The sequence below is a fragment of the Neolamprologus brichardi genome, chromosome 7 (genome assembly GCF_056152115.1).
Source record: "Neolamprologus brichardi isolate AB-2024 chromosome 7, ASM5615211v1, whole genome shotgun sequence".
NCBI classification, from domain to species: Eukaryota; Metazoa; Chordata; class Actinopteri; order Cichliformes; family Cichlidae; genus Neolamprologus; species Neolamprologus brichardi.
This window is the reverse complement of record NC_142110.1, coordinates 24,599,781-24,625,800: the sequence shown is the minus strand read 5'-3', so window position 1 is coordinate 24,625,800 and position 26,020 is coordinate 24,599,781. Positions and strand designations below refer to the sequence as shown.

The window sequence follows — 26,020 nt, the reverse complement described above, 5'->3', positions numbered from 1 at the left end:
GAGAATTCCATGAAACAGTCCAACTGTTTGCTCTACTGTGGTCTTTTCACTTTGTTACACACACTTCAACACCCTGAGCAGCAATGATGCATGATGACGTCATGTGACACACACGCACACACACGGATTACAGTACACAATGACATAGAAGGATTAACTGAGTGTGCACACACACACACACACACACACAGGATAATATCACTCTTTCGTATTTATGTTCTAGTATTTTTGTTTTGATCTAACATGATCTTTGACCCCACACTCTAAAGAGGTCTACACGGCAGTAGTTTAAGGATTGGATCGACAGATCAGTGATGGACTACTAAGACCAAAGCTCTGGATTCACTGCTTAACAAAAACCACGGTTGATCAAAATGTTTCTATATTCTCTGCATACAACCATGACGAGCCACGAAAGAAAAAAACAAACAGAACACACAGAAAAGAAATCAAAGACTACTTTGACAAAGGCAAAACCAGGGCTATGCAGAAGGTACAGGCCAGAAGTTTACCCATCATGAGCATGAAGAGCATGGGCATTTTGGTAATTTGGGGGTTTTAATTATTTCTTTGAACTTCTTCTTTTTTTTCTTTTTTTTTTCTTTTTTGGGGGGGAGGAAGCATATATCTTTGAGGGCTTTAAAAAATAAGAAATGGATGTACAAGTGTGAGGTGAAGCTAAAGAATTTGGAGGTAGTCTTCCCACTTCATTATTTCATCCGCTGTGAAATGTACCACTACCACAGGCAGCTTGAAAAAAAAAGTCAGAGCATAATTTACTCCTTTACTCCTCTGACCTCTTGTACCTTAGTCAGATAGCTCAACATTGTTTTGTCTGACCATAAAACTATTCTCCAGAACTCCGTCTTTTGAAATATTTGAGTATATTTATATATTTGAGCCTGTATGTATACCCTGTGTGGACTATAGAAAATCCCAAATAAATGTAAAATTGTACCATCAATTTTTGATGTGTGATGTATGCTATGTCATTAAAGATGTATGCTGTACAATCATTCCATCCTGGAAAAAGAGGCAGTCAGAGAAATCACAAAGGCCTGTGACTCTAATGCCCATGATGAGGTATGTAAACATCTGAAAGATCTGAAATAAACAACAATCAGACAGAAAGAAGGCAAAACCCAGAGAATAAACACCAAAAAACCAACTGTTATAAGACAGGAACAAAACACTGAGACAAGAAGAATCCTACATGATACAGAGACAGTAGAAACCCTAAAAAGACTGGAACAATAAAGTGAAAAACAAAAATGCAATGATACCACAAAAAGTTAAAGGTACTAAAACAACACTAAAAATCAAAACCAGAAACAAAAATCATTGTAACAATAAACATGACAATTTGGGGACACTGTTTAATAAAATTTGACTGAAATTCTAAGCACAAAGTTTTTATGCCCTGGTGACTGTTGAAATTAAAGTTAATTTAGAAAAAGCCTGTAAATACTGTAAATATTGTTTTGTCACTCGTGTTTTTGTTGCTACAAACATAAAGCAAAATGTCATTTGAATACATAATTTTTCTTTTCTTTTTTTAAATTAAACCTCCTTTAATAATATTTTCAAAGTTATGCTAGTCATGCTAATTGCTAAAACAATTATAACTAAGATTTATGTAGACCACTGGGTGGTTTAGAGCTTTTTGGGTGGCGTTCAAGAACGCCTATATTTCATTATAGCAGCCCTAAAAATAACATTTCAGAAATTCCCACAGCCCATCCAACCAGGAAGGTGACTTGAAACACTCACCAGTAGGAAAAAGGGAGGGGGGAGAGGGGGCACTGTGGAATCAGAGCAATAACTTCGAGTGGGAAAAGCCTTTTAAAACCTTACTTTGGGGCAGGGTCACATTTTTCCTATTCTTATCAAAGTTGATTACTGAAAATAAATATGACAGTGCATCCAGTAGTCTTAACATGAGTCATAAGAGGCTACTGAAAGAGGAAACCTTGCCCTAAACAATTGATGAGCTTAGCATGATGACCCACAATTGACCTGGAAGCAACATCCCAAAGATGTTCTATCTTTGAGGTCAGGACTCTGTTCAGGCCAGTCAAGTGCTCCCCAATCAGTTTCTGTCATCCATGCCTTTGTGGACCTTGCTTTGTGCACTGGTGTGCATTCATGTCTGAACAGAAACGGGGCGTACAGGCCGTACAGTAAAGACTTGACAGCTATTTAACACTTCAACACAATTTTTAAAGCTTTGCCTGTCCTTCAAGCAAACTGGAGAGCTATTCCTGAAGACTACTTAAAGAAATTACAAGAAAGCTTGCCTAAGAGAGTGGCTGTGTTGAAGAATGGCTATCTCTACAGTTTCCCAAAGTGACACCATTGTGCTTTTATTTTGTTACACTGACAGTATACAGCTCATAATGGTGAACAATAAATTAAATATTTATAAATTTTCACATTTAGATAAACTACAATCACGTAATTTGGGGTATTTTGCATGGAATGCACCATAAAACTGTTAAAATACATTAATATTTTTCTTTGTGTGGATGTAGTTTTTATCATGTTTATATTACAAACATCTACATTTTGTAAATTGAACACAGGTACTGTGAGACACAAGTAGTAAAGTAACTACCCTGAGCAGGACAGAAAGAGCGACCTCTTGTGGATAAAACAGGCACTTCTGCAGATTTCACTTGATAATTGTAACACTTAAACATCCACATGAGGAGGGCCTTGCTTATATTATCGGAGCTACTGAGACCCTATCGTTGCAGATCACCTGATCAAAGTCTGCTAAATGTCCCACGCTTTTACTTTAAAATCAGAATCAGAGACGATCGCGTTTTTGAGGCAATAGTGCCCAAACTTTGTAATAACCTTCAGGATAATGGTCATGCTCATAATGATTTCCCCCTCCGACAGTCTCGGTCGTTGTGTCCTTGGGCAAGACACTTCACCCGTCGCCTACTGGTGGTGGTCAGAGGGCCCGGTGGCGCCAGTGTCCGCCAGCCTCGCCTCTGTCAGTGCGCTCCAGGACAGCTGTGGCTACAATGTAGCTTGCCATCACCAGTGTGTGAATGTGTGTGTGAATGGGTGGATGACTGAATGTAGTGTAAAGCGCTTTGGGGTCCTTAGGGACTAAGTAAAGCGCTATACAAATACAGCCCATTTACCATTATTCGGACCTTAGTTTGCATCTATTTGTGTGTAAGTTAAGTATGTATGTTAGAATGGTCTGACTGGATGGCTAATAATGAGTCTGTATGATAGGACATATATGTGTGGTGTCTAAGAACTGTATTCTTTAAAAAGTGATACACAAATAAAGTTATTATTGTTGATGTTATTGTTGTCGGCGGCGTTGTTGTTTGTTCTTCCACTCTTCCTTTATTACCCTTTTTGTGTGGTATATGCTTAAAGTCTTTGTTAAGGCATCAGTACTCAGCTAGTGTAATGCATTAACACAAAGAAGGCGAGAACTATTTTAGAGTATTCTGTCGTGATTGAAGCGGTGATACTTATGACACCTTAACGTTGTCGACGAAGAAGAAAGGCGGTCACGTGTCTGCCACGTGAACAGCTGATCGTGACGTCATTCAGCAACAAGCAACATGGCGGAGTGGAACAGAGGTAAATGTTTTGACACGTATTCACTTCCAAATATTCAGTTGTGTGTTATTTGTGTCAGCTTAGAGATGATGTTACAGCTGGGTGGTACATTTTAAAATGTTATTTTTAAGTATCGTTTGCTCGTATAACACCCAAATCTCAAGAGCTAAGCTAACTAGCTCTGACATACTTAAATATTAGCAAAAACCAAGGCTACCTTGTAAGTTTTATATCAATTGCTATCGCCCTCTAAAGAAGCATCTGCCTCTCTGAAGGGTGATTAAAAAGTGATATTATTATTAGTAGTAGTAGTAGTATCTTATTAGTTTCCTAAATATGGGATAAGTAATACTCCTTGGCAGTGTTGTAAGTTTACTTCACGTCGTTATTCCGTGCTTAGCTTAAAGGGTTGGATTTACAAAGAACATCCTTTCAGCAGAGACTCTGCACCACACTCAGATCATGCTGATATCAAAATCATTGATAAAAACGTGCTGCTTCCTGTTGATTTAAACCGAAAATTAGAAACATTACCTATTCCTTAACAAGTTATGTGTTCAGAACTATGTGCTTGGCAAAAACTGTATCTTATGAGGTCTATCTGCGGTTTTCAACAGAAACATAACAATTCAAGGAACATTCAGATCTTGTGTTTCATATCTAATCCACAGTGTTTGTGCTTGTCTAGGCCATGGCTCTGTGGATGATGTGCTCGATGCTGAAAACAAACGGCTGTCAGAGAACCTGGCCAACAAAGTGTCCAGACTGAAATCTGTGCGTAACAACCAACAACCGTCCCCTTCAGTGACCAGTCTGATTAATAAATCAGCTGGTCTGTAGTTACTAGGTTACTGCTGTCGAATGTACTTAGTTTTAATTATAAGTAAAGCTGTCAGTTCACAGAATCAGAATTATTAATTATGCCAAACACAACCAGTTTTGTTATTTAATGTACTGATACATGGCTTATTGCTTGTAAGAATTTCAGGTGTAGAATAGAATAAAATAGAATAATCCTTTAATTGTCCCACAAAGGGAAATTTGGTTGTATCAGCAGCAAAAAACACACATATACAAAAAGAACAGGACACAGAACAGAAAACACAATTTTTACATATTTACATCATGGACAATAGTTAGCAGAGCAGAGTACAGTACAGTTGTTAAAATTAGCATACAGATAGTGTGCAAACAGAGCAGGATACTGAAAGATGTTTAAATAGTTAAGAATATTTAGAATAATTAGAAAAGTGCAGATTGTGTATTGTACCTGTGCATTAAAAAGTAGACATGTAACTTACAGTAAGTTAGTGTATATATAAGCTGAGAAAAAGTGATGTGCCGTTATAACAGTAGAAGTTGTTGCAGCAAATGCATTACACAGCACATGTGTAACCAAATGCATCACTGGTGTAATGGTTGTCTTTTATTAATAAATGTACAGTATTGTGAAAATTTGAAAATTGTACAACCAGTGCCTCCAGTGTAAGATGGGACACCATCAGGCACTTCTACATAGTTACATGATATTAAGATTTTCTTACACCAAGCTTCAGACTCTTCCTGGTTCAGAACAATCCTCTGGGCATTCACTGTACACTAATGAAAACAACTTGTTTACATAGAGTCAAGACAATTAGTCTGTCTACTATACTGAAAAGACATCTATAAAGATTACTGTTATTTTTTAGACTGATTCAAAATTTCTGTTATGCTTAAATAAATGACTCATAATTGGTTTAAATCTTGTAGAAATTGTCCCTGATTAAAACCTCTTTGGGGATCCAGAAAATATTTTATGCATGTTCACAGACTTTGACAAATGAGTCGTGTCTGTTTTTAGCAAAGAGTTGTGTTTTAAATCCCTACAACGTCCTGTTTAGTTGGACATCTTCCAATCTGCTCTTAAGCTGGTTAGGTACTAAGTGACAGAGCAACAGCCTAAAAGGATAAAGGGTAACCAAGAAGATGTTTGCTTTCCTGTTCTACATTTTCCTCTGCTGTGCCATTCGCTTTTCAGAATCTGCTCTCATGTTCTTTCTTCTGCCTGTAGTCGAACCCTGAGATGATGTAAAACTTCACTTGTTACAAGTGATTGCTTATTAGTACATTTTTGCATGAGATTTCACATTTTAGGACATGATAAAAAATAATCTAAAATAGAAAATAATAGTCCTTACAGGTCTCAAAATGGTTTAAATTCAACCTCAGGTGAGCAAGAACATATGTCATAGGAATTAAGAGAGTAAGTAGCACCCGGGTGAAAGAGAAAGTGGCCTCCATAAAAGCAAACGTTTTGACAGTTTGCTGGTCTGCCACAGTCAGACTTCTACAACTAACTTGATCATCTTCTTGTCTCTGTATCTCGCAGTTGGCTTATGACATCGACAGAGAAGTGGACGATCAGAATGAGTACCTGGATGGCATGGTGAGCGTTTCCTGCCTTAAACACAAATATAGTTAAGCTTTTAGTAAAAAAGAACTGACATTTTAATTTTTCCCATTTGTCTATAATCAGAATATTGTTTTAAATATTCACTGAGTTTCACCCTGTTGTATTTTCACGATGGCTCCTCATAACTGTTTAGTGAATTGTTTGATCTACAGGTTTCACTGGGACCTAACATTCAGGAAACATTTTCATAAAGTCCCAGTATAAAAAATAAGCACTGTGTTGATTGTCAGAATCTGTGTGGATTGATACATTTGGTAAACAGAGTGCACATTATATAAGTACAAATCAATACTATCTCAAATATAGGCTGTTTTATTTTTTCTCTTAGGTCAATTTATTGGGAATTATTAAAGAATTATCTCCTCTTTCTTTTAGGACTCAAACTTCATGAGTGCGACAGGCCTGCTCACTGGCAGCGTGAAACGTTTCTCCACCATGGTCCGATCAGGACGAGACAACCGCCGTATCCTGTGTTACGTCTCCATGGGGATGGTCCTGGTCTTCTTTGTTCTTTACTACCTGGTGTCCAGGATCCACCAATAACTGGGAAAACAAGATCAACCAGGCTCTGATATGGAGCTGAGACTTTAGACTGTAATGTCAAAACTGATTTAAATAAAGACTTTTTTTTATTTTGCACCAAAGAAAGAAAGCACAACGTAGGCAAAATTGGTTTGACGAGTTGGAGGTGTCAGTCAGCCCACCGGAGGAAACTGTAGTGGGCGTGGTCATATCAATGAGACACCTGAACTTTGGGATCTTTGAGTTGGCTATGAGTACGTCCCATCCTGCAGCAGCAAGTCCTGATTTGGTTGGAAGACAACAGAGCCCGGACACTCGGGAGGTGGGGATGTCATTCACCATATCCAAGTCTAATTGATTGATGAACCTGTCAATCAGGAGAAAATTTCCAAAAAATCAGTTTATGAATTTTCACACCTAGAGCTTGTTTATCTTCTCCCGAGTCTGTCAGTGAGAGTTTAGAGCTTTTTCCATCTTGTTTCAGTTCTTGTCACATACAAAAACATCTAACAGCCAAAATGCATCACAAACATACAACACTGCAAGTATTAGGCACATATTTGTCATGCAGGAGGGAGAAAATACAGAAAATATAGAAATGGTGGTGCTGTGTTTAGTCCAAACACCAGTAAGCCACCACATTAAAATTACATGCATAATACATTAACATAAGACTTGTCCTGTGATTTGTGGTCTATATTTATGCTATATTACCACATTCACCTGCATAAATGAGTCACAACAAGAGGGAATCTGAATCAAGAGTCCGACTGTACTAAAGTCAACAGCTGGGAAATAATCTGAGATTTTAGTCAGTGTAATGCTCTGCAATGCTGACATTTCTCTCTATCTATGTTTGGTGTTTCCTACTGTCTCACAATGAAGTGCAAGGAAGGAAATGACTGACGAGGCAGAGGTCAAAAAGTTTTATATGTGGAAAATATAGAAATTTTTAATTTGTCCAAAATTAATTGTGTTTGTTACTGCTAGGGCAAACATATGAAGGTCAAACACGCATATATTCATTATTTTGGGGCACTAAAACTAATCAGTCCACCCCACGAGTACAAAAAGTGGTACCATCTGCTTTTGGTTTGGTCTTGGCACTGCATTTTGAAAGATAGCTCTTAAAGACTTTTGACATGTTCATATGTTATTAGCCATCCTTTCAGTATGTTTGCAATCCAGACTGTTTTTATAATTATAAGAAATGTTGGGACCTATCCTATCCTGTTGATGGTTTACAAGAATATTCATACCATTTTCTTTGTTTCTTTTTTATTCCACTTTCAGTCACTGAAACAGATATTTGGAATTCTTGAAGAGTTGAAAGTTATATTATTTTCTTATAGTTGAGCATGGGTGAAAGAAATCATTAATACAGATCTAATAAATGATTTAAATTGTAGAAAATGTTCAGGATAATTTATTTAAGTTCTGGTAGTTATGGGCACTACTACAGATTAATAATACTATTTTAATTAAATACGCATATTTTCAGAATCATAGTGTGTAAAAAATTAATGATCAAATGAAAATAAATAAAACATTCATTAGACAACTTCACAATATTTTAAGTAGTTTTTTTGTTGCTATAAAATAGTCAGCAGCACACAAACACAGCAGGTAAACACTACGAACAACAGTACACCAAATGCAATTACATCAAGAACAAAAAATGTAAATTTTTAAAAGAATTTCTGAGCAAAACAAGAACATTAACACACATCTAATATAAACATTTGTATGGGGTGCCTGTAGTGCTGTGTTGCTGTGTCCTTTCGGGTTGGTTCGTGTTCTTTCGGCAATTTCCGGTGTTATCTCCTTCTTCAGACTTGATGAAAATACAAAGAACGGGAAGCCCTCCTCTCTCCGTATTAGCTGAGTCGAGTCCTTTGTGGTTACCTGAATTTTTTTAGAACATTTAAAGATTACCTGTAAAGAGTTCCGTTTGCGGAGATTTCTGTCTGCTCCGTACAGGGCTCGGGTGAGGTCGAACCCGCTCTGCCCGACGTCCTTTCTCGGTGACTTTCGGCTCTTGTCGTTCGAGGGAGGAATGGACGAAGCGGACTCGGCAACGAAAGCGCTCGGGCTGGATGAACCGCCCATCGGCGAGCCGCCGGTGGAGGGAGTGGGCTCGGATACCGAATCGGAGGCCGAAGTTACCACGATGGCTGTGATGGCGGAACCGGGAAACATCGGCTTAGGAGCCGAGTCCCTACCGAACCCAGACGAGGCCGAGGCAGCCTTTGCAGGTAACAGCTACAGTTAGCAGCAGGCCGCTGCTGTGCGGGGTGGCGCTAAAACACAAACTGAGATAATAACGTTAGCACCAGCTGCCTCTAAACCAAACACTGTTTATGTACGGGCACTGCTTTAAACGGAGAGAACATTGTTATCTGCTGAATACATTATTTATTATTCAGAAAAGTTAATGATTCATAAGAGGGACGCTTGAAGATGTGTTTTTAAAAAAAAGCCTCGGGTGGCCCAGGTGGCAAACACCGAGGGAACCACAAACATGGGATAGGGGCCAACACAAAACCAATAATAAATCCAGTGGGGAAGACAGGTATAGAAAATACTGATTTTCAATCTCACGTACATCCTTTTGCCCTCATACAAATGTTGTTATTGTTGAAACTAACCCTGCTAATGAGATTAAACGTCTTTGTGTAGTGGAAAGATTGCATTGCAAAGTGCTAAACTATGTGGTAGCATCAAAACATACTTCATCTAATAAAGTTTCTTTATTTAGAATTATATGCATTATATACTGAGTCTGCATAAGAGCTACTCAGCCAATGTAGCAGCAATGCAAACTCAAAATACAAAATGTATACACATATATTTATACAAATGCTAAAGACAAAAAACAAACAAATAAAACGTAGTATCTCAATCACATTTCACATTTTAAATTCCATTTAAATTCAGCAGTAGATACTGTAAAAGCATATTTAGTGTTTAGTATGAAAATACTGTGTTACCCTGATCTGGTGAAACCCATGGGACGTTAAAAAGTAAAAATGTGAAAGCTTCAGATGGATACTACAATAAAATACTTGATTTTCAGCCAAGTGTACATGAGCAAACATGTAACATGATCTTTTCACCATGTTATCAATGATTAAAAGTAAACAGTTGTCCTTCTACCTTCTACTTCTTTAATAGTTCCAGTTAGCTACACGATTGTGCAAAATCTTGAGCCAACCCTTCTTTATATTTTGTTTGGAAAATGGGTGCAGTAGTTTATTGAAACATATGCAAACAAACATGGAAATACTGTGTACATAAGGCAAAACTAAAGTCTTTATAATTCTGATGATTTTAAAAGTCAATATTTGGTATGAATATCTTTAAGGAAGCTTTCTTTTAACTTCTTTAAGTAGTCTTCAGGAGTAGTTATTCAAGGACACTCAAAATCTCTTCTTTAGATGCAGCCTTTTATTCCCTGTCATGATGAGAGATTTGGGAGATTAACAGTACTCTAGTCCAGTGGAATTGGTGAGGGTGTATGGGTCTGGCAGCTCATTATGTCCCTCCTACGGACACACCGTTGTGTGTGATGCCAAATTCCATCCTAAAATTGTAACATATCAGTAACATATACCACAGACATGAGTCATCATGTATTTGTCCCAAGTATAATATTTCCCCTCATCCATCCGTTCATTTCCTTCTGCTTAAACTTTATTATTTAAAGCCTGAGAGTAATGTTATGGTGTGGAGTGTGAAAAGTGAGGACCTGGAGGCAGGATTCAAAAACAAAACAAACTATTTACTGGGCTAGAATGAGTAAATCAAAACAGAGTTCACAGAATGGAATCCAAATGGCAAGAAAATATACGGATTGAGGCAGGCAGGAAAACAGTACAACGTGACAAGTGAATACAGCCAGACTAAAACTATGTATATACACAAGGTAATGGGGGGATTAGAGACAGCTAAACTAACACAGGTGTAGACAATCACACAATGGGACAGAGGAGGAAGTAGAACCGAACACAATGCGCAAGAGACTATCAAAATAAAACAGAAAAAGTTGAACATGGGAACACTGGGCACAGAGATGGAAGCTAAACCAGACCACAGGGAACATGGGGAGGGGGGTGAATGAAAAAAGAGAAATACAGTACTAGCAAACTGTAGTAATGAACAGAAACTAGATAGCAAAACTAACACAACAAAATGCTGAATTACTGTGAAGAAAAAGTTCAAGCAGCAAAAGAAAAACAAGAAGCAAACGGAGCAACAAAGACTAAAAAACAAAACGAGATCCAGTACCATGACTGATATAGAGGAAAATCATTCATTCTTATAAGCACATAATAGAATAGTCTTCTGATTCTGGTAATACCAGTGTTTATTATTTTCTATGTTACCTACTTTATGTCATTATTATTGTAATCCTCCTTTGTAGTTATATTTTTATTCATACTGTATTCCTGCTAATCTGGAGGTTTATGTGTCGATGAAATTTCTTGTTGTTGATCAGATGTGACGGCAGTTACAGTGAGTGGCGTTCATGCGACAGAGGACAATGTTTTCACCACAACAGTCGCCACATCTGGGAGTCTCCCTGAGCACGTGCTGGTAGATTAACACACACTCGACTAGATCCATTCCCCTTCTATTTTTGCCATTTATTACATTTTGATGATGATAAACAGTATCTTATGACATTATTTACAGAAAATTGACATGACGTTGAATAAAAACCAATTAATGTCAAATGTCTTCAGCACAGAACTGATTCATTTGCGCACGTTAGCACTGTAGCGTTAATTATTAGAACCTGATTCACAAAATCACATGGGCTTCCCTGCTGACTACTCGAGTCGTTTTTTTAAAACATCAACATATTCTCATACCTCTTATGCTGCTCCATGATTATGAGTGTATGTACTTCTTCCACATCTGTCACAGAGCGGCAGGACCACTCTCCAGCTGGGTGAAGGTCTCAGTACCCAGAAGGCTACTCTGATTGTGGTTCATACTGACGGCAGCATCGTGGAAGCAGCTGGCCTCAAGTCCGCTGCCACCATCACATCAGGTACACCCCTGTGTGTGTGTGTGTTGTGTGTGTGTGTGTGTGTGTGTGTGTGTGTGTGTGTGTGTGTGTGTGTGTATGTGTGTATGTGTGTGTGTGTGTGGTGTCTACAGGTGTCTGGTAATCTGAAATGTCTGATCTGTACATTTATTTATGTTCTCCTGTGCTTCTCCCAGGTTCGCAGACCCCACCCACTCCTCTGACTCCACCCCAGGACAAAGACTCCTGCTCCAAGTACAACTGGGATCCCTCAGTTTACAACAATGAGCTGCCGGTACGCTGCAGGAATACCAGCGGACTTCTGTACAAAAACAGACTGGGATCAGGTGATTATCACACCTATGCATGCTATATCACATGGTCAAGCTGATCTTGTTATTCAGGTTACTTTGGAGATGTAAAACTCCAGATTAACTGGTTGTAGTAGGTTAGAACTGCGATCAAACATTTGCAAAAACTGGCAACGAGTCTTTCACATCCCTGTGGTGGAATTTTACCCATCTTATTTTAGTATAATTATTTTAATTCAGCCACATTATAGCGTTTTTGAGTGTGAAGGGCCAATTTAAGGACATGCCAAACAATCTCAGTCAAATTTAAGACCAGACTTTGAGTAGGCCACTCTGCTTTTATCTCATGAGCAGTTCAGAGGTGGACTTGCTGGTAGAGCAGGGCGATATGACCAAAAATATTTATCACAATATACATTTGAAAATTTGTGATAACGATATAACTGACGATATAATTGACACTAGACAAAATACTTTACAACTCCACAACTTTATTAGTGCAAAAAAAAACCCCATCAATGTATTTTCACTTAAACAAGCAGCTGTTTTTTATGTGCATTAAAGTTATATAAAATTTAACAGTATATCACAAACCGCGTCTTGGCTGTTTGTGGCGGTAAAACACGTCCACACATGACTCTGTTTGTGCTCAGCCATTGTTGTGAGTGTGCACGCCAAGGGGCTGCGACACATTTATACAGCCGTATTTCGCATATGACTATGAAAGGCGTAAGAGGAAGTAGTTCCTTCCAAATTAGACGATCCAAATGATATAGTTTCTTTCCACTGCGTTCATTCAAATTTACCCCAGAGTACTAAAATATCGATATTATAATATGAGAATCGATTCTAGAACATAAATTGCTGGTATCGGAAGAATCGATATTTCAGTATCAATCTGCACACCACTACCGTGTACCACATAAAATCGTTTCGAGGTCAGTAAACACAACCAGAATTCATACATAAGGCACACATGATTATAAGGGGCACTGCCGATTTTCAGAAAAATCAAAGGATTGATTTTAAGTGTGCCGTATTTTCCAAACAACACGGTAATAACGACGGCCCGTTAGCATGCTCTACCAAAAATAGTGCTTTGTTGTGTATCTGACGGACAAAAGCTAAACCAGTTCCACACCACTGAAGTTGCAGCATTTTTACAAACCAGTTCTGGTTCATTTCATCCATTTCATTCAACGATCCGCTTTCGCCTTTCTCATTCTGCATCGTCGCCATGCTTTTTCCGCCATGTGCATATGAAAACAAAGGCACTGCACATGTGCGTTTTACCCATATTCCATTGCGATATTTCATTTTCTTATCGTTGCCCAACATTATACCGGTATTACCGTGAACGGTATAATATGGCCCAGCTCTACTTGCTGGTGTGTTTCAGATCATTATCCTACTGCATAACCCAAGTGCACTTGAGCTTCAGGGTATAAGCTAATGACTGGACATTCTCCTTTAGGATTTTCAAGTAGAGAGGAGAATTCATGAGTCCGTCAGTTATGCCAAATTGTTCCCATCCTTAAGCAGCAAACCTATGATCACACCACCACCACCACGTTGTTTGACTGTTGCTATGACGTATTTTTATGAAATGCTGTGTTAGTTTTACAGCAGAACACAAACCAAAAGAAATTCAAAAAAATTCCGATTTTCAAAGGTCAGTTCACAGAATATTCTCCCACCATTGTTTTCCAGTTTCTTTCTTTTTCTTGAATTATCATCACTGACCATAATTGAGACATGTGAGGCAATTCATAAATGTTCTGACTTCTTCTTTCTTGTAGCCTATTTTTGTCAGACAGGTGCTATTTAAGTGACTTTTTTTTAATTCAACTGGCCTGGTAATACTTGGGTGTGACTGGTGAAAGTTTACTCAGCTCTCTAAAAAAGTGGTTAACCAAAGTTAATTCATTATTTAACAAGAAAGGGCAATTACGTTTTACACATAGGACCATGTTGGTTGTTTTGGATATATTCCCCTTAATAAATTAGATCATTATTGCAAACAGCATTTTGTATTTACAGTATTTACTGTTTTTATCTTTGTCTAATATTAAAATTAGTTTAGATGACCTGAAACATATGTGACATATGTTATTAAAAATAAGAAAAATAAGTAATTACCAATAATTTTCACAGCACTCTATATTCCTTCAGCTATATTTGTTTTTATAATTTGCTATATACAAGTGACAGTGTTGCTTTTGCCTGTTTGACCTCATGATGGCACTGTTGTCTCACTGCTAATACAGAGGAGCACAGGCACAATAGACAAAATGATGTAGAAGCTTGCCTAAAAGTTCTGGTGCAGAACAATTTTTTATTCACTACCTGGGTGCAGTTTCCCCCTCCAGGGGCAAGGGTACCTAGACCTGGGGTATCTCTGCCATACCTGCTTCATGCCCTGGAGGACGGGGCTGTGGCTCCCCACATAGCAGATCATTACATGAAGGAACCTTTTAAATACAAGCGTGCTCATGCTCACAGGTGTACATACGGGTGTTCACAGACACAAACTACACCCTTTTTGGCTCCTACCTCAAAGCACACTGTGCGGTGTAAATCTTACGTGCTGCACAATAATATTCAATATTTAATATTTACTGCTATATACACATAGAGTATCGCGATGGTGTTGTTTATTATATTGCTGTTTTTGTTTGCTTGTTTTCTCTTTTTTTTCTCTCTCAACAGGTGATCCAGGTGATATATATAAAAATATGTATTTTTGGCCCTTCATCACTATTTCTCTTCCCCGCTGTCTTTGTTTCCCTCCCTCCCCCCAGTCATGTCTGTCCCGTCTGTAACAACTGAAAATAAAATAAAATAAATAAATAATAATAACAAAGGTCAATCAAATGGACCAATACGGCAAGGCAGGGATGGTCCGCTTGGTAAAGTAAGGGCTTCTCTCTTTGCCTTCAGACAATAATTCTGATGGCAAAAGAACCAAACAGGACAGGTGGCCAAAAAAAAAAAAAGAACAATTTTTTTTTATGCTAGAGTTTTGATGGGAGCTTGGAACATGAAGTTGAGCTACAGGGGACGAGCAATTCATTTTTGTGCCATTAAGAGGGTGTAGCCCCCAACACTAAAATGTGTTGAGAAGTAGTTGGGATAAAATCAAAGGTACTTCTATCCAGAGTGAAATATTATAGCCAAGACTCTTTTATACTGTGTATATTTTGAGTTACTTGTTTTATTGCTGCCCACACTCACAGTGTTGTGTTCTGTCAGGGGGCAAAGGTCGCTGCATCAAACACAACCAGCAGTGGTACACTCCCACTGAGTTTGAAGGTCTCGCAGGGCGAGCAAGCAGCAAAGACTGGAAGAGGAGCATCAGATATGCTGGCAGACCTCTGCTCTGCCTCATACAGGTAATTAAATATACTGCTTCACTACTATCTCACTATCGTACTACTGCAGTGCTGCGCTGTATTGTGTGATGCAAAGAAATTTGCATTTCCGATTTATGAATTTGGATTTTCCTAAGCTAATCTTGAGCCACGAAACTAGCAAAGTATTCTAGAGTCAAATGTGAGACCATCTGTCTGATAGCTAAAAATTGACTGATTGGCTCATGCAGCTGGACAATGATCCTAAGACAGGGGTGGGCAATTCCAGGCCTCGAGGGCCGGTGTCCTGCGGGTTTTAGATCTCACCTTGAGTCAACACACCTGAATCACATGATTAGTTTGTTACCAGGCCTCTGGAGAACTTCAGGACATGTTGGCTGTATCCCAATTCAGGGTCTGCAGCCTTAAAGGCCGCATTTTAAGGCCGATTACGTCACCGCGACGCGACGAAGGCTGTCCAAATTCGAAGGCTGCTCGAAATGCGGCCCTCAAATGCGTCCTTAATTTCCCTGAATTTTAAGGACGTGGCGGTGTAGACTTCGTGGCCCAACATATCCCAGAATGCATAGCGCGGCGGTGGGTGTGGATAATTTTGCCGAAAAAAACGGCGGATGAGGGGCGCCCGAAGAGTAAACTTTAAGTAAGTACTGAATATCATGTCACTTATTTATGTGCAAATGTTTAATAACAAAGAAAATTAAAACATTACTGTTGGCCACATGTCGGCAAAGTTATGTGACATTAGTGACGTTTGTACTAACTTGGTTTTACAGCCTTTACTTTAAAATATACGCCGTTCAATAGCTGACCTTAATCTTACAGAGAATGATCAAAGGTCATGTAGAAATAACAAACAAATGAACAAAAGATTTTCTCGTTCATTTCTGTCAAACAAAGCTCTATGAAACGTTTCCAGCTGTTAGTATCAAGCCTCGCACTTCCAGCCTTAGCGGTCTTTAAGTACGCGGCCCTTGAGGATCGTTGAGGCTGCGTACTTTAAGGCTGCAGACCCTGAATTGGGATACAGCCGTTGAGGAGCTAATTTAGCCATTTAAATCAGCTGTGTTGGTTCAAGGACACATCTAAAACCTGCAGGGACACCGGCCCTCGAGGCCTGGAGTTGCCCACCCCTGTCCTAAGAACACCAACAAATATGAAACAGAATAGCTGAAAAGTATCAAGTATCAAGATGTTGCAATGGCCTTTGACATTAAGAGAGATGTGCATAAATGAATCCCTGTAAACCTCAATGAACTGAAGCAACGTTGTAAAGAAGAGTGAGCCAGAAAACAGAAAACAATTACTTTTCTAAAACTTTTTTTTCTAGTTAGTCTTTTGTTTATAAAAGGAGGTGGGCCAAGTCCATGCAAAACCTCATGCAGTAAACCTGTGTTTGCAGGAGCGTATCTTGAACCCCCATGCTGCCTCCTGTACCTGTGCAGCCTGCTGTGATGACCTGATAGCGGTGAGTGAAGTGGACAAGTCCTGATGAGCTTTAAATCAGTCCGTTAATTAGAAATTATTTAAATCATGATAATCTGAGATGTTGCACGTAATATCTGAATAATATCTGTTTGTGTTCGTCTTATTTTTTGCATCATTAGTGTCCGAAGGAGGGAGACTCTCTGGGAGAAGAAAATATCAGCATGGTAAATAATTTTTTCTTTTTGTTTTTTTGTTTTTTGTTAATGTCCATCACTACAACTTCATTTCCAGATGCTTTCTCTTGCGATCTATATGGAGATACATTATCATTAAACAAAATGATTCTCTCAGTCTGTGCTGTGATCGCATCTCAGGGTGAATATTAGAGCAGTGTGCCTATTAATAAACAAGATGGCTTCTTTTTTAGGCCTTCTTCTACTCCCCAGTTTTAACACAGAAGGGAGCTCCTTCTTCTGCAACACAAGGGCTTCACATGTAATTTTTCTTGAGAGGGTCAGATATATAGGGTTCTTTATAGTACTAATTTAAATGCTTCATAATCATTTTAAATTGGTCAAATTAGCATTTTTCCTAAATTCAGAAACTTACACACAACAATGTAAATTGTAATTCATTAAAAAGAAGATTTAAAGATAAAATATACCCTTGATTTGTTGCTTAGTAGCGCCCCATTTGGCATCATTTATGCTTTGAGGCTTCTTGATTAAGTCTCTACGAATCAAAAATATACAACAAAGCAAATCAAAGCAGTCTGGGCTTTCCTTACTGGCTCGACAAAACTCAAAACCTAAACATATATAACATGTGCCGGGCGATGGTTATTGGTTTTCTTTGTTAACTCGGGTTCCCTCCATGCTCACATAGATTGCAGCATGTGACACATTGCTCTAATCTTGTACCGCAAAATCAAATGGATCAGTTGAGCACCAGCTACTCAAAGGAACAGCTGATACAGCTCTATGACATCAAATAGGGCTGCACCAGAATCTGGTGATTTGGTCATCGCAGGAGCACAAGTGCACTCTCTGTGCTGCTGTTACTTATGGAATGACAGCTGCACATTAGACCGCTGACATTTAGCCCTTTACAGTAATGTATGATAATAATAATAACTTCATTTTGAATTTTTGTTTTCTGTTCAGTTTAGTTTCACTAGACATCCCAGTAACAACAACATTTGCACCAAAGCCTTCTTATGCAGATTTTGCTGCCAAAGACATTTTCTGTACACTTTTAGTTAATAATTTTAGTTACTGCACAATATTTTTTATTTTATTTGTTTTTTTACATTGTTACTTAAATTAATAGAAATATAACTAAATATAACTGTAAGTACTTAGTGATGACTATCTTAAAACAGACATGACTTTAAAACAGTAATGGTTTATCGGTATCAGCAGTCATTTTGTTGTCTCTGCTTTCATTTGATTTCTTAGATGTTGCATTGATTTTATCTCTGTTCTCTTTCTGCTTGACTCAGACCGGCCCCGTACGCCTCTTTGTCCCATACAAGAGACGAAAGAAGGACACTGAACCTGTGATCATTCCTGCCAAGAAGGAACTTCCTGCTACCAAGAACATTACATTGACTCCGGGAACCACATGTAGGTCACATGTGCTCACAGCTCATGATTTTGTAACTTTGTGCACTTACAGCCAGGGATAGTTGTTTTGATCTAGAATTCATCTTCCTTCTCAAATCATTTCCTGTACTTAAATTTGTGTTCCTGAAAATTTTAATTAATTAAAAGTTTATTCTCAAGTTCTCAAAATCAGATCTGTAAAGTAAAAAATGTAAGCCCAACCTTTAAACTACTTGTTGTCCAAACATGAATCACACTTCTGTTTCTTTCTTACAGTCACAGTGTCCCCATCTGGGCAGTTCACTACTTCTGGGACCTTGACCTTTGACCGCACGCCAACAGGCGACGCTGCTGCTGCCATCATCTCAGAGGGCTCGGCACAGAGCGAGGTGTTTGCCAGCACCGCAGGTACCATCCCCTGAGTGACTGAGAATTCATTCAGTCGTACATTGTAGTGCATTTGTTTGAGTAGGCACTTAAACAATCACAATTCTCAGTGTGGGAATCAGCCCATTGGTCCTTGAAATTCCACAAACACAAAAATATATACATATCCTGCATGGTTTTGAATGTAGTTATTTTAATCAACATCCATGCAGGATATGTATATATTTTTGTGTTTGAACCCTATTATATGGAAAGTCATTTCACTCTAGATCGACAATATACACCTTCACAGTGTTACTTATTCAATATCAAGTCAGTCTGATTTTGGATTTCATAAAAACACCAAAAAAACAAGAAGTTTCCTTTTGATAGCATTCAGAATTCAGCCTGCTTTGACTGTTTTTCTGGAGACTGGCTTGATGGCAGTAAATGTCACAGTTGTGGCTCTTTTACTGAAGTAGTCTGTGTGTTAACTTAATAAAAAAGTACCTCAGCAAAACTTGAAAACATTGACATTTTAAAAGCTTATAAACAAAAACGCTCAGATACTGTGGGAGGAGTCTGACTGCAAAATGTAGGAAAAGCAGCCAAAACATGCTCAGAATATGTGGGAACCTCAAGACTAATGAAAAACCTCCAGGTGTCAGGCCTATGAAGTGTGCAAAGCTGTTATTAAAGAAGAATGTAGTTATTTTAATCAACATCCAAAATACAATTTGGTCTGTTTGCACTTAAAGCAAGGATATTTAATAAAGGAAGTGCAGTGAATCACTCCAACACTTCCAATGTGTGGCCATTTTAAACCATCACCAGCTGAGGTACAGACAGGTCCAAGTCTAAAAATAACCAGACATCTATCACACACTGTGTTTTAACACAACCTTGAGAAACAAAAAAGGTGTGTGAGTGCTCTCACAGGTAAATGGTGGTGTGTTTTACACTATAACACTTTAGTAGACTCTTACTTTCTTACTACCCTGACAGAAAAAAGGTACAAAAAATCTAATTAAATTTTATTCTGTGGACTTAAAATTATGACAAAGCTTACAAGCAGAAGCACTGAGGCCTGGGTTGCTTCGTTAACCTTGTGGTGAAGGACACAGAGGCAGTTCAGACAGCTCACATGTGTGACTACCTGTGGAGACTCATTGCCCACTTCTGTAGACAATCCATAATCCATTGTCTGGGACTACAGCTGGTGACAATGGTCCTTTTTCTGCTCTGATTATTGTCTGCGAGCTGGTCAATCACTCTAACCAGAACCTGTTTGAGAGCTGGTTCAACCTAAGCTGAGCTCTCTGAGGCTGCAGAGCAGAAGACTACTGTTGTAAACTGCAGTTCAAGGTGCTGGAGTCTTGCCTGCTTTAGCATATTTATCGCTACGGGTAATTTCCAACTCATGTACCTTGTTGGGTTTTTACATTCACAAAGTGAGACATAAAAAACGCCTTAGATAAATGATTTCAAAGCGCATTTATTTTGAAACTGCTATCAAATTGGTTTCTGATCATTTTATTGCCGTGCTTGATTGGCCAGCCAATTCCCCTCACCTGAACCTTGTAGAGAATCTGTTGGGTATTGTCAAGAGGAATTGTCAAGCGGCCTATCCCGCCCACGGACCCAGTCGCAGGGCCTGTCACACCAATCACCACTGCCGAAGTCCAAAACGCATTGAAGAAAATGAAAAACGGAAAAGCCACAGGACCGGACGACATCCCAGCTGAAATCTAGAAGATGATGGACGACTGCGGTACAACATACCTTGCAGCACTCTTCAACCATATCACGGTCGAAGACAAAGCCCTCCGAGCTTGGACATTGAGCATCACAGTGCCCATCTGGAAAGGCAAGGGAGACGTCACAGAGTGCACCAACTATCGACCAATTTGTCTACTCTGCCATGCAATGAAGATCTTCGAACGTGTCCTGGAAAATCGGATCCGTCAACTGGTCACAATCACCCTGAATCAATGCGGCTTTGTTAAGAGCTGTGGATCTATCGATGCCATACACGCGGCCCGTTTGCTGATGGAAAAGCACCGGGAAAAGAACAAGACAGTGCACATGGTCTTCCTGGATCTGGAAAAGGCATTCGATAGGGTCCCCCACAAGCTGATTTGGAGATCATTACGAACTCATGGTACCCAGGAAGCCTATGTGAAATGGACTCATCTGCTCTACCGTAATGTCACAAGCGAGGTCCGATGTTCAGCGGGAACATCAACAGCCTTCCCGATTACCGTTGGTGTCCACCAGGGCTCGGCCCTCTCGCCCCTGTTGTTCACTCTCTGTATGGACACCGCGACGGCGACACCACATCCATGGAGCCTCCTGTATGCAGATGATGTGTGCCTATCAGAAACAGAAAACTGCCTAGCCCTGCAAACCCAAACACAAGCATGGAAAGACCGGCTCTTCGAAAACGGCATGCGCCTGAACCTTCAAGTACCTTGAATGCGGCCCCCAGACCAACAGTACCATCACTATCGACGGCGAGCCGCTGACTAAAGTTGCCCAATTCAAGTACCTCAGGTCCCTTGTCACCTCGGACTGCGAAACTCTACCAGACGCCAGACTCCGTGTCAACACAGCGTGGAGGAAGTGGCATCAGGTGACTGGAGTCTTATGTGACAAGAGAATGCCAATCTATCTTAAGGCAAAAGTCTATAAGTCACTTGTGCGCCCAGTGGCACTCTACGGGTCAGAGTGCTGGCCAGCGACGACCAAACACGAACAAGCTCTTCACACCATGGAGATGAAGATGCTGAGGTGGCCTCTGGGTCTCACACGACTTGACCGAGCGAGGAACGAAGATGTCAGGAAACAATGGGGAGTGAGACCGATCACAGACAAGATGTGAGAGGCGAGGCTCCGATGGTACGGCCATGTTGTCCGTAGTGATAAAAATTCCATCGCAAAGACAGCCCAGCAATTAGATCTGGATGGAAACAGGCCACAAGGAAGACCAAAAAAGCGCTGGATGGACCGAATCAAGGATGATATGAAGGCTGTGAATGTTACACCAGAAGACGCCCTTGATAGGAAGAAATGGAGGAAGGCATGCAAGATAGCGGACCCTGCATCGCGGGATATAAACCGCTAGGAAGAAGAAAGAAGATTGTCAAGAAGAAGATGAGAAACACCCAACCCAGAAATGCAAATGAGAGATACCAAAGCAACCCAGGCTTCAAAAACACTTCAGCTGATCACCTCAATGCCACACCATGCTGAATCACCAGTTAGTGACAAAGAGATTCAGCCAAATACTGAGTTTGTACATAAAGATACTTTTCAGACGTTGGACATTTCTTTATTGCAAATCCATTTTTTAGTTGATCTTAGGAAATATTCTAATAATAGGATACACCAGATTTTCATGAAACTGTAACAGCAAATTTCAGACAGTGTAGCAGAAAAAGATCAACAGCTGTCTTTTCTTCTCTCTCTAAGTGCTAACGGCATTGCCAGCGTTAGCTGTTGCTCATCAGCCAGTTCAGGCCAAAGTCGCAGTGGCAACTGCAGCGGCGTCTCCATCGGCAGGGCTTGTGGCTGGGCTTGATGTGGGGCCTATTGGGGGAGCAGAGCCAATAGTGAGCGAGGGGCAGAAGAACACTTGGATATACCTGGAGGAGATGGCCAACACACTGCTGAACAATGTCCAGCAGCTCAAGGCTCTGATCGAACAGGCCAAAAACTCTGCAGGGGACCCTGTAGGGGTCAAAAGTAATGGCGGCAGGAAGGAGGTGAGCACACACACACACATACACAAAAGGTGTGAGATTTAGATCAGCAGTAACAACAAATTGATTTGACTTTAATCTTTGTTTTGTGTGTGTGTGTGTGTGTGTGTGTGTGTGTGTGTGTGTGTGTGTGTGTGTGTGTGTGTTTGTGTGTGTGTGTGTGTATGTGTTTAGTGTGGTCTTACCCAGCCGTTTCAGAACCAGATCTCATTTCAGCAGCCAGATGACTCTGAAGCTAAGAGGGGCACTGAAATCACTGAGATCATCATCAATGTATGACATGCTTACATACACACTCACTTGCTCCAAAGTATTATTGAAATTCCTTACATTTCTTATTTAGCACAAGTCTTAAAGAAGTATTGTGACCTGAGACATCCACACTTTTAGTTCCAAGCACACTACATTTCACAAAAAGCAATTAGGTGTTTGTTTGTTTTTTTTAATAGTCTCCCGCGTGACTTTCCCCTCATTCATGAATAAGACCCTGAGATACTTTAATTTGTTGCTTCTATTCTGACATGGAATGAACTCCTCATGCCTGCAGCTGCCACCTTGTCATGTTAGAGGGTTTTGAGGGTCCTAGTAATCAAAGTCTTTAACCCATGGGGCTTAGCCCGAATGAGTCACATGGCCCAGCCATTCTGTGGGCCCATCATCTGCAGGAGGTGCCAAAAGGGTCAGGTGCAATGTAGTGATTATAGAAACTAGCTCCTGGGTCATGGAATGAATACATGTTTTAAGATTATTTACATCTTATTGTTAAAAAATTCTGATTTGCAAATTACCCCAAAAGTTTGAGGCTCTCAAATACTGCATTGAACACCTCGTGTATCTAAAACTCCAGTGTAAATATAAAAAAAAAAAACCACATGGAAGCAGAGAATTTTAGTCTTCTTTTGTTTTTTTAATCAAGCTTTTTGATTATACCATATACTGTGAAGCATATAGATATAACGAGTTATCAAGACAAGAGTTCTCAGTGACAAAGTTCTTGATGAATCATCTGCAGAGCTGAATGCTGTAGCTTTCATGTTCACAGGCTCCTGCTTTGTTTCTGCAGCAGATGTGTGTAAACTGTGGCCGGGTGGCGATGAGTGAGTGCACGGGCTGTCACAAAGTCAACTACTGCTCCACATTTTGCCAGAGGAAGGTAAGACTCAACTGTCTTTTTTCTGTCAGACACACAAAAAATAGACAGATTTCCCTGACATTTGTTATGAGTCTTTACTAATGTTTTTTCATGACAGTGCAGTTTAAAAAATAATTTATTGTTACAGCAGTCGTTGATTACTCGGTTACATTCAAATCAACTGGTAGTTGGATTTGTTGGGTTTCAAACGTGTTTCCAACTGGGGTGTTGAAGAGTTTCAAACTGTGCAAAATCAAACTCATAACATGCCTGTAAAGTGTTTCTGCTGTTTCTTCTTACTGATATATTTGCAAATAGCTAATATTATAACTTACTGGTTTGGTTTTTAAAGCCTTAATATAAGTGTTTTGGCTGCAGCCATGTTTTTTTTTTTCAGAGGTGACCATATTTGGAGGTAATCCTAAGTTATCAGCTAAAGTTAACAAATATTGTCAGCAAGCTGCATTCATAAACTAATCCCCTCATAGATACACTATAATTTTTTACAAAGTAACAGACTATAGACTACAATACAATACAACTTTATTTATATAGCACATTTAAAAATCAACGGTATACCAAAGTGCTTCACAATAAAACAGCAGGTTAAAACATGAATGATATAAGACCATTAACAAAGTACTGAATATGCTAACAGGTCAATGGCACTAATTACACAAGAATAAAAATGAATATCAAATCAAACTTGCTAAAAACACACAGGTTTTAAGTAGAAAAAGATATAAAGAAAGATAAAACTGGAATTAAGTAAAAAAATTCAGGCGTTAACTAACCGGGAAAAAAGGATTAAATAAGTGAGTTTTTAATCGTGATGTAAATGATTGGATGGAGTCAGACTATACTGAAATACTAGAACTTTACCCACTAAAACTGAAGCACAGACTTCTAGATGATCTGTACCACACAGGAAGCCATACTATCAGATCATTCAGTTAAAATGCTCATAAAGGCACTAACAATGTAAACACATGTGTGAGGCCTTGCAGGCAGTTTTTGACATTTTTCTTTTCATTTTTCATGCCAAAAGGTTGCTACTTGATTTTCAAAATCAGTCACTTCACACATCCGTCTCTTTTGTCCACAGGACTGGAAGGACCATCAACACACCTGCTCTCAGTCAGCAGGGGGCATGGCTGTCCAGCAGGAAGAGCCAATCACAGCCATTGACATGGACAAAGTGAAGTGAAGGTGTAGCGGTTTAAGAAAAAGCGTGTGCATCGTTTCAGTGAGGTTAACGGCTGCTGCAGACTGAATGACCTAAACTGGGAGAACACACCTGCTTGAAAATAGCAGTATTTTTACTTTAGTGTGAAGGTTTTTTCTCAGGTTGACATGTAAAAAAGGTCACTGATGGAGTGAGAGCTGAAGTTAGACTAGACTGACTTAGCATTTCTGAAAAGTATTAAGGAGTGTTATTGCAGCAGTATCCAATGAAGTGGTGGTTCTAACTAATATTTTCATCATAAATTTATCTTGTCCCTAATTCTATCATATTTTAGCGACTTTATTACATTGTGTCATCAGTTGTCATATGGTCTATATCTTCCGTCAGCCACTGTTACCTCTCCAATGTTGCCATTTTACCTCGTTTACCTCATTATCCTCTAAAAACAGTCCTGATTAAAGAGGACATCTTCTTTTTTGTTATTTATGCATGAGCACAGTGGCCAGATTTTGGGTTCAGTGTATGTACAAGTAATCCCTGTGAGTCAAAAGTTCAGACTTCAAAGTGCTTATATGGTCATCTCAGGAAATCAGCTTTGGCTGCTGCAACCTGCTATTAAATCCTTCTGTTTGAAAGGGAGAGCCAATCAGAAGAAAGCTGGTCAATCTTTTGACGTCTACGTGTTGATGATGAAAAGCAAGCCAGTTATTTTTAGAGTTAAATAACATTGTGTTTGGGGGGACAATTTTCAGTTGTTTTTGGGTTTTTTTTTTATATTTTTCAAATTGAACTTTTTTGTCCCCTCATGCCAAAACTTTGCAGAACATTTTTCAGCAGACAGAATTGACATATTTTGATATTAAAGAATCAAGGTTGGTTATCACTGATGAGGATTTAGAGAATTTAAAGTTGAGGAGCTTTCTTTAATTCGGAATGATGAAGTGACTTGAACATGAAACAAACAAAACTGCTGTCCTGAATGTTTTGATTTTTTTCTGGCAAAAACTATGTATGTAAATTATTATTTTCTTACATTTGTATATGTGTGTTATTCTGTTGCTATAGAGCCCTTGAAGTCCAGAAAGAATGTACAGGTATTATAAGCAATTGTAAATATAAAGGTAAAGATCTTTTTTCTTTGTGTTTCACTGATTAATAAAAAAATAGTTCAGCAAACTACTAGTGTTTGTTTGTTTGTTTGTTTGTTTATTTTGGGTTTTTATTTCATACATTAAGGCTTCTCTTCTTTTTGCACATTTAGCTT

At 39.2% G+C, this 26,020-nt stretch overlaps 2 protein-coding genes across 3 annotated transcripts; both read left to right on the top strand.

Annotated features, from left to right (window-relative positions):
• Positions 1–3,553: 3,553 nt before the first annotated feature.
• Positions 3,554–8,137, top strand: bet1l (Bet1 golgi vesicular membrane trafficking protein like). The gene is made up of 4 exons (XM_006782301.2): positions 3,554–3,612; positions 4,280–4,365; positions 5,963–6,019; positions 6,422–8,137. The coding sequence occupies exons 1-4, from the start codon at positions 3,594–3,596 to the stop codon at positions 6,587–6,589; spliced, it is 330 nt and encodes a 109-aa protein (XP_006782364.1). The 5' UTR covers positions 3,554–3,593; the 3' UTR covers positions 6,590–8,137.
• A 185-nt stretch (positions 8,138–8,322) lies between these two features.
• On the top strand, positions 8,323–25,925 carry deaf1 (DEAF1 transcription factor). 2 transcript variants are annotated; one of them, XM_087843347.1, is made up of 13 exons: positions 8,323–8,823; positions 11,067–11,164; positions 11,498–11,624; positions 11,798–11,947; positions 15,164–15,303; positions 16,682–16,747; positions 16,887–16,931; positions 18,209–18,332; positions 18,588–18,719; positions 22,149–22,441; positions 22,613–22,711; positions 23,481–23,591; positions 24,676–25,925. In XM_087843347.1, the coding sequence occupies exons 1-13, from the start codon at positions 8,625–8,627 to the stop codon at positions 24,775–24,777; spliced, it is 1,686 nt and encodes a 561-aa protein (XP_087699473.1). In that variant the 5' UTR covers positions 8,323–8,624; the 3' UTR covers positions 24,778–25,925. The 2 variants fall into 2 exon arrangements, with proteins under 2 accessions (XP_087699473.1, XP_006782365.2); XM_006782302.3 differs by having other exon boundaries at positions 8,326–8,823; positions 23,502–23,591.
• Positions 25,926–26,020: the final 95 nt, after the last annotated feature.